A 22,219-nucleotide genomic window follows, 5' to 3' on the forward strand; every position below is an offset into this window, starting at 1 on the left:
GGAGAGAAGAAACATTTGTTGTTGTTGTCACGTGAGAGAGAAGAAGAGTTTATTTGTTTATTTATTTATTTTAAATGAAAAAATGGAACAAAAGTAACGGCACAATTAACTATTTGACGGAAAGGACACTTTTGAAATTCGTTAGTAAAGATAAGAGACCAAAATGATGATTTTAAGATTTATGGGACCAAAATGAAAACTGTGAATTAGTTGAGAGACCATTTGATTAATTTAGCCATTTTTTTAACTAAGGCTCTGTTTGGTAAAAATAAGCTATAAGCTAGCTGATAGCTGATGACTGATAGCTAATAGCTTATAGCTGAAAAGCTTGCTTATTAAAAATAATGTGTTTGGTAAAATTAGCTGTTGAAGTGGCTGATAAGTATAAAATGACATAAAAGAACATGTTTTTTTTTTTTTAATATACATATAGAACACACATTTTTTTGTAATGTATTTATTTTTTAATATTTTTAATTATAGTTAAATATGTTTTTGGTCCCTATAAATATTCAAACTTTTGGTCTTAGTCTCCATAAAAAAATTCTTCGACCTTTAATCCTAAAAAAAAAAAAAATCATCGACAATTTTGATCTCTGCTTTATGAATCCCAAAAATAAGAAAAAGGTGGAAACAAAATGTGAGCTAGAATATATAAAATTTTACAACATACAATAGACTAGTTATTATATATATATATATATATATATATATATATATATATATATATATATATATATATATATAAAGTGCTCCTTAAAAAAAACAACGTGGCATTTTTTTAAGGGAAAAAATGGGGCGGTTATAAAGATGAATATGGGTAGTTGTTTAATTAAAAATATAATTAATTTAAATTAATAGGGTTAAAGTTGGAAGAAAATATAAAAAACTATCAGCTATAAGCTAAAAAGCTACTTGAAATAGCTTTTCAAAAAACGCTATAAGCTCATGAAAAAAGCTTATTACCAAACACGTCGCGTTTTCATCTAACGAGCTTATAAGCTAATCCAACAAGCTATAAACTAGCTTTTTTGTGTTACCAAACACAGCCTAAGTTAAAAAGTTCCACTTATTATTATAAATTTATTTCAAAATAAATTAAAATACAAAATTACACTACATGTTCTTTATCTTATTTTATTGTAATACATTAGTATTTTCTTTAATTCCATTTTAGTGCTTTATCTATCAAAATATGCACATGTTAGTCTTTTTTTTTTTTTTTTCATTTTTATTATAAAAAATGCTAAAATAATAATTTTATTAATTACTTTGTTTGTTAAAATATTTTTATTTAAAAAAACTCATAAACCTTATGAACATCTTCATGTTCATCCTCATATTCAATTTTGCAATATGATTTTAGGCCGTCTTTAATTCAATTAACTAATTTTTTGATTTGAAAGTATAGGGTATTCTTTCTTTTTTTGAATGAAACTATAGGCTATCTTTGATCTTTAATAGCCTCTTAGTTAGATGTAACCAAAAAAAAATAATAGCCTCTTAGGTCTGTTTGGTAATACTCAAAAAAGAGTTTTTAGATCTTAGCTTATAGCTTATAAGCTCGTTTGACAAAAAAAGTTTTGTTTGGTAACACTTTTTCACTATGAGCTTATAGTTTATTTCACGAGCTTATAAGTTATTTTTCAGAAGCTATTCCAAGTAGCGTTTGAGCTTATAGCTTCTCACATTTAATTCCAATTTTACCCTTATTATTCTAACTAAATTCCATTTTTTACCCTTAATCATTTATTATATTATAAATTAAAATACATATGTTTTAAATATGAATGCTATTTTTTTTATGAATGAAAGATCCTTTTTTTCTCAATAGAAAAAGATATTTTTTTTACTGTTACGTTTAAGTTTTTTTTCGTTACAATTGTTACTTTTTTTTTGTGGGACTATTTCAATATTTAATGTCATCATTTTTTTTTTTGCGAAATGACACGTTATTTTTGTGTGATATATTAGAATTGTAGAGAATAAGAACAGGGACAATAATTTTCTCCAACAAAAAAAATGAGAACGTTACGTTTACCTTCACTATATTTGTACAAACTATTTTTTTATTTATTGTTACGTTTAAATTTTTTTACACTTTATATCTAATTTTTTTTAGGCAAATGAAAATAAATATAAATTAACATTTATGAATTTAAAATTAATTTAATAATAATATTAAATTAACAATTTTTAATTTTTAAATACTTTAAACATTAATTGATATAAACTTTATTATGAATTAAAAATATTATTTTATGTAGTTTTACATCTATCAGTTAATTGAACCACTAATTTTACCAAACACTTCAAGTAGCTCATCAGCTACTAATCATCAGTTATAAGTCATCAGCTATAAGCTATAAACTATCAACTAGTTTATCAGTCATCCGTTATTTTTACCAAACAGAGCCTTAGTTATTTCACGTGACAATATTAATGGCCTTATTTTCTTTTTTAATATAAGAGACTCTCATGATTATTTTTTGACGTTAATTTTTAGGAGACTCTTAATGAGGTTAAGCACAACAGTTTTTATTTTTGATAGATTAAGCACAATAGTTGTACTTTAACATTTGTAACAACCTTGCACAATATTTTTCTTAGGACCCCAAATATTTTATTTATACCCCCAAGGTTACCACTACCATTGCTCTATAAAAAAAGTACAATTGTTTTTTCTTTCATTATGGACCCCAAATATTTTATTTATACAAACCTTGCACAATTGTTTTTCATTACGGTCCCCAAACATTTTTTTTATACCCCAAGGTTACCACTACCATTGCTTTATAAAAAAAAGTACCAATTAGACAATTGTTTTAAATTTTAACATATTACTGGATCTAAATCTGCAACTAATATGTCAACATCAAATTGGTAAATACGTGTGCTGAAAAATCGGATCAGATATCAACATTAATCTAGAAGCAATCAATAAAATAAAAGGATGAAATATCAACAATTAAATGACAACATCAAATTTGTTAATAATATATTTTAGCATCATAATTTATAACATCCTTATTAAAAATATAATTTATATTAAAAAAATCAATATAAACTTTTACACTTTTTGCACAAAGAAAATAAACTAGATGTCATTTTCTATTTAGCATCACACAAATCAACTTCAATTTCTCTTTCCTCTCAGTATCTGGTTGGATACGTGTTTGACCATGTCGAAAGCTTGTGCCACTGCTGCATGTTCAAGTTTATGCTTCTATGTAATATTCCAGTGTGCTTTTGATGGAGCTGTTGTAGTATCAAATACCGAACATGCTATTAGATGATGAGCACAACATTATTCTAGAATGTAGAGCCAAATGTGTCAATGACCCACAATGGTGCAAAACGGATGTGAACTCAATTACATCATTTCCCAAATACATAGATGAGAGTAGTTGGTGTAACCCTCCTCATGTAAACAATTTGATTTGGGAATAAAAATGTTGACAACTATAAGCCAACCTTAAGAATATGCTTTATATTATGTTTAATCAAGAAAATTACACTTGTTGTAATAACAAAACTATCACATAAGAGGCAGCTACAGGGACAAATCTCAGACACCGGATGCATCATCCTCTTAACCAATTTAAAAAGTTAGAAATACAGATAATAATTCAACATCACTATTACTTACGACATAAAAAAATAGTTATGATTGAAAATGTAAATTGTAGGTTGTGTGACCTTGGGTTGTGGGTATAAATAGAGTGAGGGACGCGTGAGTTTTAATTGCCGTTCCAATTTTTACGATATTCTCTTACCCAAAATTGGTGCAGAATATCTCGTTAATAATTCCCTTCCACCGTCGCAAGTCGCAACTTTTCTGACTCGGTCAAATTTCCCAATCTTATCATTTAAAATTATGATCATGATTTATTGGCAAAAAATTCTATGGTACATTCACTATATTTGAGTGTACCGGTACACTCACTCTTTAAAATTATAGTTAAATGAGTTGTTTTTTTAAAGAAAAATATTATTTTTTATCATTTATAATTATAATAATTAAATCTTATTCATCAAGTGTGTCAACGGAATTTATTTATTTTTAATAGAATTATGATCATAATTTAATGTCACGTCTATTTTTTCGGAACACATAAGAAAAGCACTTTGTTACTAACATTTTTTCAATAATTATTACCATTTTAGTATAACAAAATATTAAAAAAGTTCTAAAAATAAAATATGAAATTGTCATGTCTAATTTCCAGTTCATACAAGCACGTCCCTGCGAGTTTGGCTAAATTGTTTACAATAGCGATTGAAGTGAATATCCAAAGAAAAAAAATACAATTGAGTACACCTTCTAGTCATTATTATGGGAACTTCTACGGTACACTCAGAAATTGTAGTATACCGGTACTCTTGTTTCACAAAACTTATAAATTAACGATCATTTTTATAAAATAAAAATTTATTTATCGATATTTATATTTTAGAAAACGTCATATCATAATAAAAAACATCATTTCATTGTTTATAAGGATTATATTAAAAATTTTACATTTTGTCATAAAAAATAATCAATATTCATTATTATGAGTAGTAAAAATTAAATTTTATTTCGTCGAAGCTTTTGGTAAATAAAATTTAATTATTATAGTTGTCAATGATAGAAAATAATTATTTTTCTTCAAAAAAACAACTGATTTATTATTAATTTTACGACTTGGTGTACCGATACATCCAAATTCATTGGATGTACCATAGAATTTGCATATTAAATGACGTAATTACGCTTCTAATCAATTACATTTTGTAACAAACTTTCATAATACAACACCAACAATGGTGAAAAATAATTGAAATCGACTAGAAGAAAAACAATAATTAGGAATCATTATAAAAAAGCTGATGAGAAATCAATTAAAAAAGAAGAGGAATTAAAAAAAAAAAAAAAGGAATTGAATTTTATACAAAACAAAAATGAATTCAAACGAATTGAAATCAATCGTTTCAAAAAGATGAGTTGAAGGGGAATTCATACAAAAATGGGAATTAAAAAAAAAAAGGAAGTGAAATCGATGGAATCCAAGAAAAGAATAATAAAAAAAAAAAAAGTGAATCTGTACAAAAAAAAAAAATTGAAATCGATGATAAAAAAAAAAAAAAAAAATGAAATTTAAGAAAAAGATAGAGAATAGGGTATATGGCATGAGCAACAGGAAGAAGAAGATGAGAGGAAGAGATCGATCATGTAGAGAGGATAGGGGTGAGGGCAAAATTAGAATTTTTATCATCATATCTGATAGGTTAATTTTAACCCAGCCTAAATTCAGGATATAAAATACAAAGGAGTTATAGAATTGGATAAATTATATTAGTGCGATAAAAAAATATCTTTAACAACAACATTTTTTTTGTAAAGTCTCAATCTTCTCCTTGTATTTTTTTCTTTAATGAAAACTTTTGTTGAATCTTGAAGAAGCCCTCTTGATAAAACTACCTATAATGACCATGGTTGAAAATATGTTGCGGCATATAGATTCCAACATTGAAAATGATTTGCCTTTTTGACTTATTTATTGTAATAGCAAAACTTAGTCTAACAAAAAACCGTTTTCTAAATGATTTTGTTTTTAATTTAACCATGTGTAAGAATGTTTTTTTTTTCCTGGTGTTATTTCATGATATTTCCACATCCAAAATATTTACAAACAAACCACAACATAATAATCGTGTTCCAATACAGAGACGATATACAGTGGTATGTTTTGGTAATTTTGGAAGTTTAGGTGTATGTGTTTGTTTGGGTTGGTTAACATTCGTGCTGCTAATTTGATAAAGTTTTTGATTTTGATTGCTTTTCTTTTCATTTTAAATTAGCTGATTTTTAATTGTTTTTCCCTGTTGCTGGTAATTTTGGAAGTTTGTTTGGGTGTACGAGTTTGTTTTGGAAGGTTAATCTTGAGTTGATTTTTAATGATTACTAATTATTAATAATTAATGTTGTTGATCTCCTGTCTAAATTGAATGTATCCATGAACAACTTGAAAACTGGTCTTGTTGATTTAGGTGTTGAACTATGTTTATTTCATTTTTAACTGTTGTGTATTTGAATCGAACAATGTCTATTCTAGTTATCCTAGGATGATTGCTCCTGATGGCTACTTTTCACCTTAGCATTTTATTAGGCGTGATGCCATTAAGGATCGCCAAGCCTTCTGGGCCAAGATGTTGGAAGCTACTGAAAACATCAACTAGGTTGTTGCTCATGAACTAAGTTGTTAAATAATTGTTAATAATTTTGTGCATACTTGAGACACTCTTTTTAATTTCTTCGTATTTGTTTTGTGTCTGTGGGTAAGCAGACCTTACTCTTCCTTTTTGTGTATGCAGGTTTGCAGCACTAAGTAGGCTATTTTCATCATCTTGTACTTAATCTATTTCTAAATTTAGCTTAACAAAGGATGTATATGCTAAACATCAATCCTAATGAGTTTATATATAATAGTTTATTTTAATAATATAACCTCTTTGGAGCAAGTTAATTTATATATAATAATTTATTTAAGGCTTAATTACCTTTTTGGTCCTCTAACTATTTAATTGGTATCGGATTGATCCTCTAATTATAAAATTGATTTATTTCGATCCTCTAAGTTAGTTTTGTAATTAAGTTCTTCAAACCAGTATCATGGATGCTTATGTCAGTAGATAAGCTTAAATAAGTCAATTCATATAGACCCTATAATATACTAGGTTTTTGTATTTGTGTCTGACTTAAAAATAAGTTACTAGATTGATTTTTAAGGCCAATGATAAAATGTTTCGTGTTTTGAACTATGCTCGTGAGATTACACTTTGAAGGGAAAAAATGATGATTAAAGAGGATAGGAGTGTTCAAAACAAAATTAAATAATTGTAATCGAGAGGTTATGGAGTGAACCTAAGGTTAACTGTATTATACAACGTTATGGAGATATTTTAGGCTAGTTTCCTTAGGGATAAAGTTTTTGTATGTTTGGCGACTATTTAAATAGCTGAATCATATAATCTTTCACTAACCTTTGATGCATCACTTGTTTTGATGGAAAATCTCAAAGCAGGGGTAAAAGACGCATCTCTGGTACCAGAATGGTGAAATCTAGTGCTTTTTTAGATGCATGCAACCTACTGAACTGTGAGAACGAAGTTTTTGCAACTATTGACGAGCAAGGGTATGCATGCTAAGCTCATTAACGTTTATGAGAATGCACGTTGATGTGACTTGAGACCCAACTCCAATTTTAGTTATGTTAGTTACAAGTTAGCCAATCTATTTATTTTACGGTACTCCAAAATAATGAATATATTTCTTCTAGCCAAAAAAACTATGAATATATTTATTTTTCATATAAAAAGCTATAAATATATTTAAGAATTGATGTTAGAAGTTAACAACAATGTCTTTAGAAAATTTTGAGAAAAACTGTTCTTGATGGAAAAAATAATCTAATAGAAACTGCAACTATGAGAAAGACAAAACTTGGAAAAGAGAGTACGTATAGGAAGGAAGACTTTGTCACATTCTATAAAATTCATTAACAAGCATGACTTGAAGCAAATAATCTAACCAGCTAATAATAGAAAAAACTAAAAAGTATTTCTTGAACTTGGAAAAGAAATTATCATAGTGCGTGTGACTTTGATTTCCCACCAGAGTAATTAACATATAATTGTTCCTGCATCAGAAGGAAATATTCATCAGCAAGCAATAGAGAAAAATGTCTAATAAAACGTTAAATATATATTTTTTTTTTTAGAGCAAACGTTAAAGATATATACATGCTTTAATTATGGACCAAATGAATGATACCATCACATAGAGCTATCGATAAACCGAGCCATAATTCGAATATATGTCGGAAATCGACTCGATAATTAATTTGTTAAAATTTAATTATGAATTAAATGAGATAAACTTGAGCCAAATATAAAGTTTATTAATTAAACGAACAAAACTTGAACAATATATAGTTCCACCAATTTAATTTATGAGTTGAATCGATTATTTATTTATTTATACACTTTGTAGTTATGTCTATCCTTTAAGCCTTATGGTTGAATAACTTTTATTTTAACTCAATCTTTATCTTTTTAAAAAATAATAATTCAAAGGTTTAAATAAACTTTTAAGTTTTAACTCAATCTTTGCCTTTTCAAAAAATAAATAATTCAAAAGTTCAAAGATATAAAAATCTTTGACTCTTTTGGGTATAAAAAAATTGGCCTTTGAATTATATGATTCGAGCAAACGAGCTAGACCTAATGAATAGAATTGAATTGTTCGTAAATTTGAAATGAGTTGAGTTCAAACTAAAAAAGAGGTTCCTAACAAACTCGAGTTAAATCACATTCTTATTGAGTCAAACCTAAATAAGTTCGACTCATATCAGTTCCAATTTTAAATTCATATAAACAGAAACAACGGTACAAATAGGTTAAGTAATGCATAAATTTTATTACCTGTTTCGATGGCAGCCCTTCGGTTAATTCAAGGAGATGTTTAAATCAAGAGTAGCCAACCCATGTATATTGACACTAGGAGGAGTGTCAATTCTTGAGTGAGATGTATCAGAACCACTAGCCACTATATTAGCTTCATTGTTTTTCCCATAACTACTACTCTTCAGCTTTTGTCTATATTTCTGCAGATTTAAACAAACAAAAAAAAACAAAAGTGTTTGTAAAATGTAAACTACGTAGGTGTGTTTAGTGTTTGACACTATACATGAAATTAATTTAACATTTAATTTCCTCTTTTGTACCAAAAAAAAATAAAAAAAAAATTTAACATTTAATTTAATTACTAAAATTTATAAATTTATAGCAGTGTCATTGTGTCAGTGTCATGTCTTGCATCAGTGTCTATGTCATAGTTGTCTTCATAGCTTAAAAATCTAAAGCATAAGAGATAAAGAAAAATACCTGGAGATGGCTGGCCACATGTTCCTTTGTAAGATTTTCAATATTCATCAAGTTAAGAATCTTTTTTGGTCTAGCCTCTGCAAACAAAATAACAACTATAATGAGAAACGCAGTTCAGTGTTGAAAAACGTCATAAGCAAGAGTATTTGAGGAAATCTTCAAATAATACAAAATATAATTTTCGTTTTCATATCATGATATTAATCTCAACATTGGATTGCTATAACCTACTCAAACATCTTTGATAAAATGAAAAAAAATAAACAGTTGTTTTTGCACACTGAACGTACTTTCAACGCCAAATTGATTAACCGCGACAACAAACTTGTGGTGTAAGTCACGGGACCATTTAAACCGAGGCTTCTTCGGCATTGTTGGACCATCATTTTCATGATCATACTCATTCTCTTCCTCAACATCATCTTCATTGCCATCCTTTCTTTTTCTAGATGGCTTTTCAATTTTATTATCAGAACTTTTTGTCACAGCTGAGTCTATTCCATTTCCACTATCAGAATTAGGCACATCGTCATTGCTTCTTTTGCTAGTTTTCTTCTTTCTGATTACATGTTGCCAAATCATCTTCACCTCTTTCAGTTGAACAGGTTTCAGCAGATAATCACAAGCACCAACATCAATTGCTTTCATCACCAGCTTAGGATCATCATTTTCAGAAAACACTAAAAACAAAACTTTGTAATTAAAACATTTCATAATTTGTTATAAATGTATCAGTAAACATAATGTTGTAGAATTGCATAACTTACTTATGACAGGTAGGTCCATCTCAAGTCCAACAAGCTCAAGAAGCTTAAATCCATCCATGTCTGGCATATGAACGTTACTCATTACTAAGTCATATTTGTTTTTGTTTTCTCTCAACAAATTCAGTGCCATTCGTGCACTTGGAGCAGTGGTTACTGCAACAAATAACCATAACTAAAATTAATATCATTCCGAAAGGGAAAAAAAAAATTGATACATCGCAGATACAATTAAAATCTATAAACGTTAATTAAAATTAAAAATAGTAAATCTAATCATTGGAAAAGAGTTGCATTATATCCTGCTGCATCGAATGAATCCAACAATTTGGGTGCAGTTAAATATTTGAAATCCAAAAAATAACCTAAGTTCACAAAAGATTAGACCCAAGATTTTTTTGTTTTTTTTTTTTTTTAAATGTGAACTTTAAAAACCAAATGATGTCCAATCTTTGAGAGAATTTGATCGGTCAAATATAATTTAGAAAATATAAAAACCTAAACAATATCGAAGAAAATTTAAGACTAATATATTTTACTCGTACAAGGCATTGGCTAGACTAATGTGAAAAAAAAAAGATATACATAAATACACATGTCTCAAACTTGAAACACCATCATAAGATTCGTCAACAAGATAAACAGACAAACTGGCCCAATTTTACAAATTCAAGTTTATATAATAGAAAAAAAAACAAAAGAAAAAGAAACTGTTAATGTTATCATTCTAATTACAATGCCTTGGCCAAAAGGATATAAAGAATAAAATCTAAAACTTTTGTAGCACCGACACTTCTAATTGAAGGTTAGTCTGGTATCCGACACGTGTTCTTTTCCGACACACCATCGCTTATACTATGTCTTTTTCTTAAATTACAACTGGACGAGTCACCGGTTCAAAGTCAAAAACAAAATTTTAATATTTAAAAAAGAAAAAGAAGCATACCATGGTATTGACAGCTTTCGAGAAGTCTCCCCAAAATCTTGAGACAAGTTCTGTCATCATCAACAGCAAGAATATGCATTCCAATTCGAAACTCATCATTCATCTTATGAAAGATAAGGGAAAAAATTGATTTCTAAGTAAAAACTTTTGTTTAAGCAAAGAGAAAAACAAGAATGCAAAGAAAGATTTCCCTCACAAAAGAATGCAAAGAGAGAGACTATGATTTCTTTTCTTTTCGGTTAAGGTTTCTAAAAAGTGATACGATATTAAGCACCTTATGCGTTGTATTTATAGACTCACTTATGTTCACCTCTTAGATATTTTTAAATAAAATATATATCTTTTGAAACAATTTCAAAACAATATATTTGATTTTATTTAAATCCAAAATATAACCTTTTTTAAGCAATTAGCCTCTTAAAAAAAAAAAACTTTTTTAAGCAATTTCAAAACCATATATTTGACTCCTTAAAAAAACTATGTATTTATTTTTATTTAAATCCAAAATATATCCTTTTTCTAAACAATTTTAAAACCATATAATTGATTTTATTTGAATCCAAAATATATCTTTTTGAAACAATTTCAAAACCATATATTTGATTTTATTTAAATCCAAAATGTATCCTTTTTTAAAACAATATATTTGATTTTATTTAAATCTAAATATATCCTTTTCAAAACAATTTCAAAACCATATATTTGATTTGTTAAAAAATAAAAAAACAAAACATAGGTAGCATGAATTTCTGCAACATAGTCATCGGTTAGCAGGACAAACATATGTTGCGAGGACTGGTTTTGTTTGTTCCCTACTTCACAACATTGCTATTGACATCATGGTAGTCAAAATCGGAATTTTAAGTATAATTCGTAAGGGGAGGTAAAGTCGCAAATCATAGAATCCTTACATTAATAGGATTATACGAAATTCATAAAACTCAAATACTTGCATATAAAATAGCATACATAGGAAAAAGAACACTTTAAATACGTAATTAAGTTAAAGTTCATAAGCATAACTCAACAACATAACAACATACATAGTTGCATAATTCTCAAGCATAACTAAAAACTAGTGTCATAAACAACTAAAACTCAAGTCAACACCTACATAATTAAAGTTAAATGTAGATGAATTTTACGATTAACGGAAGTGATTATACAGGATTTCACTAATTTTAATTAGGATTCTAGGTGTAGTCATGATCGTTCAAGGCACATTAATTGTAAAATTGTAGGATTATACGATTAAAATCCCGATTATGACTACCATGATTGACATGCAAGAAGAAGTGAAGGATGAGTTACTATGTATTTGTCATAATAACCATGATTATGGAGGGTACCATGAACTTATTTGTGAAAGGAGTAGCAACAAGAGAATGTGCGTCTCACTATAAGAAAAAACTAAAAACATCAAAACCAAATAGCCGTCAACAAGTGCATTTCTATAGTCTTTGTGTGATGCGTTTCTTTATCCAGCATTTGCATTTAAAGCAATGACGGTGAAGTTCAAGGATGGAGTGCAGGTAATCTTCTACTCTTGTAATTAGAGTTCGAACAAGTCTTCCTTAGTGTCTCGATACTCCGGAGTACTTACGTCAACCTCAGTTTCTAGATTTAGGCTCTGTTTGGTAAAAATAGCGGATAGCTGATAAGCTAGCTGATAGCTTTTAGCTGATAAGCTAACTGAAGTGTTTGGTAAAAATAGCGGTTCAACTAGCTGATAAATGTAAAATGACATAAAGGGTATTCTTAATTCATAATAAAAATTATATCATTAATTCAAATATTTGTAATTTTGTAAACTAATTTTTCTTTAAAAAAATACTTTAAATTTATTAATTTAATATATCCTATGTATTATAAATTAAATTAAATTTTATTCACTAAAATTTTATCTTATATTTATTATCATTTAAGTGTTTCCACTTTATAAAAAAAATAACATTTACCTCAAAAACAAAAAAAAAAGTAGCACTAATAGAGTAATACTAATAACAGAGAATAAAGAAAATAACACTTACCTCAAAAAAAAAAAAAAAGTAACACTAATAGAATAATAGTATTTTGTTTCGTAAAAAAAAAAACGAAGGTATATATGTTTTCAAAAAAAAAAAGGTCAGCTGATATATATACAAAAATTGGAATAAAGGGATAGTAGTCTTTATTACGTAGCTTATTATAAAAATTATAATGGATAAAAATACAATTTAAATGAAATAATAAGGGTAAAATTGGAAGAAAAAGTGAGAAGCTATAAGCTATAAGCTCAAACGCTACTTGGAATAGCTTCTGAAAAATAGCTTATAAGCTTGTGAAATAAGCTATAAGCTCATGGTGAAAAAGTGTTACCAATCAGAGCTTTTTTGTCAAACGAACTTATAAACTATAACCTAAAAGCTAAAAGCTCTTTTTTGGGGTTAACCAAACAGACCCTTCATCAAGAAAATTACACTCGTTAGTATAGCAAAACTGTAAAGGATTAGCAATTCGTCGAAGCAAATTACAGACAACACACATGCAATCCTATAGGCCGGAGAATTCAAGCTTTGCACCGAAAAGGATAAAATAGTACTTGTTAGTGAGAGATCTCAATATTGAAAAAGTCTAATTTTACTTAGGTATGGAATGAAATCAGTCTTTAAGGACAACATCAAAACAACATATAAGGGTGTGTTTGTTTCAAGTTTATCAAATTTATTTCTAGGAATAACATTTCTTGGAATATAAAGATGAGAATTTTATTCTAAGGAATTTAGGAAAAATATGTTTGGTTAGCTTTATAATATTCCAAGGAACCATAAAAATAGGGATTATAATAGGAAAACTATTTATAAATTTATTCCCATCTCCATGGGAACTTTATTCCCACCATTTTCCTTGGGAAATTTTTTCTATTCCCAGAAACATTTTATATCCGGGAATAAAATTTAGTAAACTTCTAACAAACATAGGCATATACATTCCTATCATTTTATTCCCGGGAATCAACAATTATAACTTGAAACAAACACACCCTAAAAGAACTCATTCAGATTGAAAAGAAATAGATAAAATCAATTGATTGATATAAAAAAGGAGGAATGATATTTGTACAATCAATCTTAAACAATCTTTGTGACAACCATTTTCTCTCTCTTTTTATTGGATCAAAACACTAAAGAGAAAGAAGAAGAGAGAATAAAAACTCATGTAAGTATGAGAGAGAGGGTTGTTGTAAAAGTTGTTAAAAAGTGGTTGTACAAATATCATTTCTCATAAAAAAAAAAAGATCGTATATGAGTATCACAATTGAAAAACCAAATCATTCTATATGACAAAAATGAAAAAACGAAATGAATGAGTTCCAATTAAAAAGTTAGAAATACAGATAAAGTTATTATGTTGATGGAAAAATTCACCATTATAGAAAAATGGTTGAGTTTGATTGAAGAGAATTGTTGTTGACACATTGCATAAGGTTGAGGTACACAAGTAAAATACATTTTTGCCCCTCGGCAGTTAACTGCCGAGGAATTCAATAACCGGCTGCAGTTAACTACCGACGAAAACCTCGGTACTTAACTGCCAAAAATTGGTTATAAGAACATAACAGACATAGGAGTTTCCAAAATTCCATTGTTGCGGTTTTCATTCTCTTAGGTGCGATTTTCTGCCATTCCAAGCAAATTTCAATCACAAAAACAAGTAAGTTTTTTGAATCATATTGCATTGTTGTTTTGTGGTCGAATTGTTTGTTTTTTTTTGTTAAATTTCGATTATATAGGTTCGATATATAAGTTTTATTGATTTTATGATTTTATGATATGAAATGTCAAAAGAATGAGGTTCATTCCTTGACACTTCAATACCTTCATTTAAACCAGCCTAACAAGAATTTAATCTTTTGATAGGAACAATGGGAATGCCGGTCGAATATTGGAGACCTGCCGTTTGGCAAGTTTGAATTACCCCATTCAAATGAAGACAATCGTTGTAGCTGGAAGGTGCATTCATTCCGTACCTAATGACGATCTTATGGCGGAATCAAACTTTTGATGATATCTTCAGTTGATCTCAGCAACGTCACCCGCATATCGATCTACTGGAACATGTTGTGCTCCCAAAACATGCTCGTCACGTTTTCGTCGTTCGTTAATTCCACCCAAGTGAATGATGCTCTCCTCTCGTTGAGCGTTGGACGTTTATACCAAACGTGTTCCACCCTCCTTCTATCTCTGGGGTTGACTCCTTGGTTGAATTCAGTCAGTTCATCCTTGAGACCTCTTAACGTTACACCAAGACACCGAACCTTCAACCTCTGAGGTTCTCCGCCGTTGAATTGTGCATGAACGTCGATCCACCAGGCCGTTGTTTCAAATTTACACATTAAGAAATTAAAAACAATGAAAAACTCATTCAAACATTTCATCAAACAGTTGATGTGCAAATTATACATAGACTCTAAAAATCATAAAAATAACCCTGAAATTATAAATCATATACTCTTACTAAAATAAACAAATTAATCATATACAATAACATAAATCATTCAACTTATGTTTAACATAATTTTTTTTGTTATAACGTAAAATATAACAAAATTATTCAACTTATATTTACTCTTAAAATAAATCATATACTCTTACTAAAATAAAATAAAAAATATAAAACACCAAATTAAAATATAACCCTAAAATTTTAAACTATAACATAATCATCATGCAAACATTTTAACTAAATTAATGAACTAACATCTAATCTAAAAATGATTTATAACATGTAAATCTAATTAAAAACTAAAATAAAAAACTAAATATAAAACACCAAATTAAAATATAACCCTAAAATTTTAAACTATAACATATACATCATACAAACATTTTAACTAAATTAAGCAACTAACATTTACTCTAAAAATAAATTATACTATGTAAATCTACTCAAAAACAAAAATAAAATAAATCTACTCAAAAACTAAAAAATAAAAACATTTATACCAACTAAAATGTAAGTTAATAGCATTATAATTACTTACTTGTGATTTTGTTGAATAAATTTGGTTGGATTTTTTAGAGAGATTTGGAAAAAAAAATTGGAAGATAGATTAATAATGGATGAGAGAGCTTCTGCCAGATTTGACTGCAGCCGGTTATTGAAGTCTTCGGCAGTTAACTGTCAAGGGGGCAAAAACTTATTTTACTTGTGTGTCTCAGCCTTATGAAATGTGCCAACAACAAATCTCTTGAAACCTAGTAGTAAGACAAAAGAGAGAGAGTGTAAAGTAAATTGTGTATTGTGGCCTTGTGGGTATAAATAGAGAGTGAGGGACGCGTGAGTTTTAATTGTCGTTCCAAAATTATCGTCCGATATACTCTGGCCCAAAATTGGTGCAGAATATCTCGTTAATTATCACCGTCTTATCATTTCAATTTATGATTATAATTTTTTTTTTGACAAAAACAAAACGATATTCATTCATTCAAATCGATAGAGTATACAAACATCGCTAAAAACCTAAAGGGTGAATCTGCGAACAAACTCACAGCACCCAAGTTAATAGCATACAACGACAAAATGCCTACAAATAATATGATAAAACCTAAATCGCCGAAATACCCATGCTTCCGGATCTGCAGCGTTGACGTCCAAATCATTGCTTGAATTTGTAATTGATTGATGTAGATCTTTCAATAGGAACTGAACAAACACCGCGACAAGACGCGAAATCAAACGCTGCACAAGACGACGAACAACACAACGCCGTACTTAGACGACGAAATCACAAAAAACACAAAAGAAAAAATTTGATAGATGTGAAAACCACTTATTTAAATTGAAAGAAAAGGGGGAAAAAGATGTAGAGGGGTGATTCTAGGTCCAAAAATGACCTAAAACCACCCCTCCTTGATGAACGAAGGAGAAAGCAAATTTAGAGAGAAGTTAGAGTTTCTTTCACTCGAAAACTAAGGCCATGATTATAATTTTTTGTCACGTCTATTTTTTCAGAACATCCCAATAAAAGCAAATTATTACTATTATTTATATAAAAAATTGTTATCGTTTTAATATAGCAATTAAGAAACTATTTATTAGGTTCATTGTTATGCTTGCTTTTCTGGTTTTTAAATTACTTCATTTGCTTTAGTTTTGCATCCCATATGTTTGATAAAATTCTTGAGGACTCGCTTCATAGGTATTATATTTCGAGTAAGAGGCTTATGATGACTATCAATAAAATCTAGTATCATATCAACTTTGCAAATGTCTTGTCAATATGTGATGAAATTGGTCAACTTAGAGACCACCTATAGTTGATTTGGGCGAACACATGTCAATATTATTTTTTGAAGTTTGATGAATTTAAAGGTTGTGGATCTCGATCTATTATTGACCTTTGATCATATGTGAAAGATTTTAGTTTGGTTGTTAGGACTTCGATTTGGTTTTGTTAATGACTTAATATCTTCTGAAAGTTCAACGTGTATCTATAGCGTGCTGCTAGCTATCTTAATCGTTTGTCCTGATCTTAAAATATGGGTGGGGAATTTCCCAACCAATGATCATTTTGACTGTACTTTTAAGGTCTGTTTGGTTTGAGAGTTTTGAAGGGAGGAGGAGGGGAGAAAATATTTTTAATTCGACGTGTTTGCTTCAATGTTTCAAAGGAAGGGGATGGAAGAATAGATTACGTTCAAAAATCCATAATTTTTATTTAATTATGTATCTTGCCAAAACTATTCACTTAAACCGTTGAACTAATTTTTTGTGTGAAATCTTTGAACTTCTAATGAATTTTTAATTTTGTTTCTCCTAAACTTTAAATAATCTGTATTTATTTTTCGAAATTTAAGTATCTATTACATATAAAAATAAATTGTCACGTATTTTAGTAACTAAAAATTCATATTTAAGATAAATAAGTAGAGTGTTCGTGATTTTAATCTCAACATATATATATTATGAATTGTATCTATCAACAGATCTCACATAAACTTAAAAAAATTATTTAAAATGTTGAATGAACTTTTAATAAAATTTTAATTATATTTCTTTTCTTGTAAAATATGGGTAAAATAGAGAGGGGGGAAAATAAATACGTGATGTGGGATTTCGACATTGTTTGGCGCCGCACCGTCATTTTGACGCCACAAATATATATAATCTAAATCAATTCATTCTCCTCCTTGTTCAATTCTTAAACGTTAAACCTGGAATGTCGTCGCAAGCACATTCCGACGCGCAATTAACCATCGTTGAACGCGCTTTATCCGCCGCCGGCGCCGCTTTCATCTCCGCCGTCATCGTCAATCCACTCGATGTCGCCAAGGTACTCTTTCTACCTTCCTCAATCAATCCAATCAATGAATTCTTCTTCAAATTCATCCAATTTTTCTATTTCTTTCTTTCTTTTCAGACAAGACTTCAAGCGCAAGCTGCTGGAGTTCCCTACCATGACGTTTATCAAATTCATCCTTCTTTTCAAACTAACACCGTAACTAACTAATTCATGCTTTCTTTTTCATTACAATACTATATATATTTGCGGTTTTCAATACTTATTTTTTTGTTTTCAGGTTTTAAACAATATCAAATGTACTACACCGGCATATAAAGGGACTATAGATGTACTCTACAAAGTTACACGTCAGGTTAGTTCATTGTGATCCTCGGAGTAACTATTGAAATACATTTCATATCAATTGTAAACTTTCCTGTTGTTGCTGCTTCAGTTCAACCGAAAAAATGTGTTTACATAGTGAGTTAACTATCATAACTCATAAGGTTTTTCACCCAACCAATTGATCCTGAAAGCTTTCCGTATTTGAATTATGAATTGCAGAAGTTCGTGCTCATAAATCCTTCTAACTTGATGTGCAACCAGTACAAAGATAACTGAATAACAGATTTCTTAATCGTAAACTGGGGTCTGTCAGACAACCTAATAGAAGAGAGAATCTCCTAGAATAGAATGTACTGGATTAAGTCGTGTTTGACACTTTCAAACTGTGATGCAAATTGATAGCATTCGTCCATCTCAGAAAGTGGGGAGGGATCAGGGGTTACCCCTAGGGGATTATACACTACGAGAGAGTGAATAACGATCTAGGTAAGTTTACAGGAATTCTTGACAAGAACAAGAGGTGACTGAGTGGGTATTGAGATATGGAAAGGTTTTGATATCTGAACTTATTTCTGGTTATGAATATATTTGGGCTAAGATTGACCTGTTTGGAATTTTAAAACTTGTTTTGGGTTTTTTGAAAATATTAGGCAGTTCTGCTTTTTTTTAGCACCCTAAATAAAAGGGAACATCCGGACATGTAGGATAGGAATTGTTAAATCATTCATTGTTTGAGTGTACTTTCATTCCTGGTTGCTTTTTTCACGTCAACATAATAATTACTTACTATAAGAGGGTTCACAGGAGTGAATTTATGCAGGAAGGATTTACCAGATTGTGGAGAGGCACAAATGCTAGTTTGGCATTGGCCATGCCAAGTGTAAGCTATCTTTCCTGTCTTGAATTTTTTCATGTGTGTTGCTTTAGAGGAATGATTATACTGTTAATTTTGGTTCTCCAATTTTGCATGTTCATCACACATTTAGTTATACACAGTATACTGATGGTCTGGGTGTGTTTCCTGTCAAATAGGTTGGAATTTATATGCCTTGTTATGATATCTTCCGCAACTTTATGGAGGAGTATACAACTCAAAATTCTCCAGATTTAACGCCTTATGTTCCATTAGTAGCAGGATCACTTGCACGCTCATTGGCTTGCATTTCCTGTTATCCTGTAGAACTTGCAAGGACTCGCATGCAGGTAAAAAAAAATCTATGCTAAAATTTTGATGCATTGCATAATTTTCCATGAAGTGAAGAGAGAAAATTGACTGGATATCATATAAGAAGATATGATTGACAGTGTACAAACTACAACGATATTTTTGCAATTTGTAGACTTACGTACATAGATTCTATTAATTGCTATCCTAAAATTAAGGAAATAGAATATGTCCTATTACCTGAAAATATGAAGAAAAAGTACAAATGTATAGATAAGAGAATGCCTCTTTATATAGGCAGACACACACAAACGCGCTAATAAAAGCAAAATGATGGAAGATCTTCCTATACTAATACATACAATGCTCTGATTTCTTTATATTTACTTCTCTAAGGAAATTATGTTATGTGGTTTTTCCAGTTAAATTACTGATTTTATCTCACATGTTTTCTCCTGTTCTTAGGCATTTAGAGTAACACAAGGCGCCAAACCTCCAGGTGTATGGAAGACATTACTTGGAGTCATCAACCCAGACAAGGGAACAAGTATTCTTCAAAACTGTAAGTGTACTTGTTGCATCTCTCTGATTTATCTTTCTCTGTTTTCCTTCTGAGTTAAAACAAGTTTGAGTTTACTTTTGTTGCATTGTATGATGTCTATGTTCTTTTGGTTGCCTCAATTAGTAATTACTTTGATTAAATTGTTTAAATAGTACACAGGTACCGTTTCTGGTGGACTGGGCTTGGAGCACAACTTTCTAGGGATGTTCCATACTCTGCAATTTGCTGGTCAACCCTTGAGCCGGTAAGATATCATATTTATGAAATGAATAAGTCAAGTTTACTTTTTTTTTTTTTTTAATATTTCTTAGTGCATGTATTGATTTGGATCTATTTGCAGATAAGGAAAAAACTTCTTGGATTTGTTGGTGAAGAAGCAAATGCCACTACTGTCCTTGGGGCTAATTTTTCTGCTGGTTTTATAGCAGGAACTTTAGCATCCGCTGCCACGTGTCCACTGGATGTGGCAAAAACCCGACGACAGATAGAGGTTAGAGTAGAACCTTGCTCTTAGTGATAATTTTGCATGCATTTCACTAACCTTACTTCCTGCCCAGAAGTCAAATATATCACACAAAAAAATGCATTGTTAGCCACTGACAAGAGTCAAAATTTCCCACATTTTAATTCCGTTTTGGTCCTTAAAATCGGTGGAGCTAGGATTCTGACATCAGAATATTGTTCATGAATGTGCTGTATATACAAATAATACAAACTTCCAACTTTTTTGGAGATATTCTGCTTTAGAATATGGCATTGGTCTTCAAATTGAATGAAAAATTGTGCACAATGCAAACGTAGTTAGGATTATTATGCATAGCTAAACTTTCATAGGTATGGTTAATTAAACAGATCAACTTGTAGAGTTGCCTTATACAATCTTACTACATTTTTGGAGAATATTATGCATGAATTTGTCACATGGGGCCTCAAATTGAATGAAAAAATTGTGCAGAAGTATGATATAGTTAGAATTGGGCATTGCTAAACTGTAGTAGGCTTGGTACATTATACAGAACAAAACTTGCATAATTTTCGGTTAGTAAGTTTAAACATTAAAGTATAGAGCGATCATGCGATGACTGGGCTAGGATCACAACTTTCCAGGGATGTTTCATACTTTTTTGCTAAAAAATGGTCTCTTTTTAATATTCCCAGAAGGATCCTGAAAGGGCATTAAAGATGACTACAAGAACAACATTGCTTGAAATTTGGAGGTATGTCATTAGATTTCTTCCATTGTAGATTATGTTATTTCTTGAGAAAAATTGAGAGGGTCATTTAGGGCATAGACTTTGGACTGACTTTGGGTTCTGCACTTTTCTTGGGACAGGGATGGAGGATTAAGGGGGTTATTTACCGGCATTGCTCCCCGTGTAGGTCGGGCTGGTCCATCTGTTGGAATAGTTGTCTCCTTTTACGAAGTTGTCAAGTATGCCTTAAATGATAGACATTCAACTTCATCATAGAAGATACTTGCATTCATCAGCCAGGCTATTTTCTAGAGGTCTTCTAATTCCATTTTTAAACTTAGCTTAATAATTGATTGCATCAAAGACACTAGTCTCAGCTTCAGAATACGTTCCTGACATCGCAAGAAGTCGGAACTCGAGATGCAACTGGACACTCAGCAATGGACATCTGCTAATAATCCAGCAACAGTCTTTTTCATGCCTAGTTTTCCTTTGGATAGGGTTCAATTTTCATCATTACATTTGTAACCTTATGAGGAAAATTAATGAGTGTCATTATTCAAAATTACATTTGAGAGTTGAGACAGAGCCAGCCCTAAACAGCAAGGTGATGATAAGTTTGTGCAGTGAAAAAAGGTTATTTATTTATTTTGGTAAAAAAAGAAAAAAGGAATTCACACAATTCGTTTAAAAAGTGATTATGCAACCATTTAATCCTAAGTTGGTAGGTCTAAATTTACTATTCTCAATTATGGTATACAAATGCATTGTTCATTCTTGTTTTGATACGAAATTAATTGATTACTTGATTTATAATGTTGTTGAAATATTTATATATATAATTAAGTTTGAATTTGGAAACAAGAAAAAAAAAAAAAAAAAAAAAAACTTATGTAAGTAATCATGTTTGGCATCAAGCACTTTTTGGACATGTCACCTCAATGTTTACTAAATGTTAAACATTAGCGTAAACATTTTTTTAATGAAGTTCGAAGAAAAAATGGTAACAATGTAAACATTTTATAACTTAACAAACCATTTGTTACATAAAA

General features: G+C 29.7%; 2 protein-coding genes across 3 annotated transcripts; one reads left to right on the forward strand and one right to left on the reverse strand.

Annotated features, from left to right (window-relative positions):
• Positions 1-8,872: 8,872 nt before the first annotated feature.
• LOC120577091 (two-component response regulator ORR23) lies at positions 8,873-10,741 on the reverse strand. The gene is made up of 5 exons (XM_039828031.1): positions 10,639-10,741; positions 9,696-9,848; positions 9,454-9,608; positions 9,219-9,288; positions 8,873-9,005 (listed from the first exon to the last, which is right to left on the reverse strand). The coding sequence occupies exons 1-5, from the start codon at positions 10,739-10,741 to the stop codon at positions 8,893-8,895; spliced, it is 594 nt and encodes a 197-aa protein (XP_039683965.1). The 3' UTR covers positions 8,873-8,892.
• Positions 10,742-17,740: 6,999 nt separating this feature from the next.
• Positions 17,741-21,849, forward strand: LOC11423191 (mitochondrial carrier protein MTM1). 2 transcript variants are annotated; one of them, XM_003626498.4, is made up of 10 exons: positions 17,741-17,953; positions 18,041-18,118; positions 18,201-18,275; positions 19,068-19,127; positions 19,280-19,450; positions 19,878-19,974; positions 20,127-20,218; positions 20,315-20,464; positions 21,133-21,191; positions 21,308-21,849. In XM_003626498.4, exons 1-10 carry the CDS (start codon positions 17,840-17,842, stop codon positions 21,441-21,443), a joined length of 1,032 nt encoding a protein of 343 aa, XP_003626546.2. In that variant the 5' UTR covers positions 17,741-17,839; the 3' UTR covers positions 21,444-21,849. The 2 variants fall into 2 exon arrangements, with proteins under 2 accessions (XP_003626546.2, XP_024625680.1); XM_024769912.2 differs by having other exon boundaries at positions 17,894-17,953; positions 19,052-19,127.
• The last annotated feature ends 370 nt before the right edge of the window (positions 21,850-22,219 follow it).

This window comes from Medicago truncatula, chromosome 7 (assembly GCF_003473485.1).
Source record: "Medicago truncatula cultivar Jemalong A17 chromosome 7, MtrunA17r5.0-ANR, whole genome shotgun sequence".
In the NCBI taxonomy this organism is placed as follows: Eukaryota; Viridiplantae; Streptophyta; class Magnoliopsida; order Fabales; family Fabaceae; genus Medicago; species Medicago truncatula.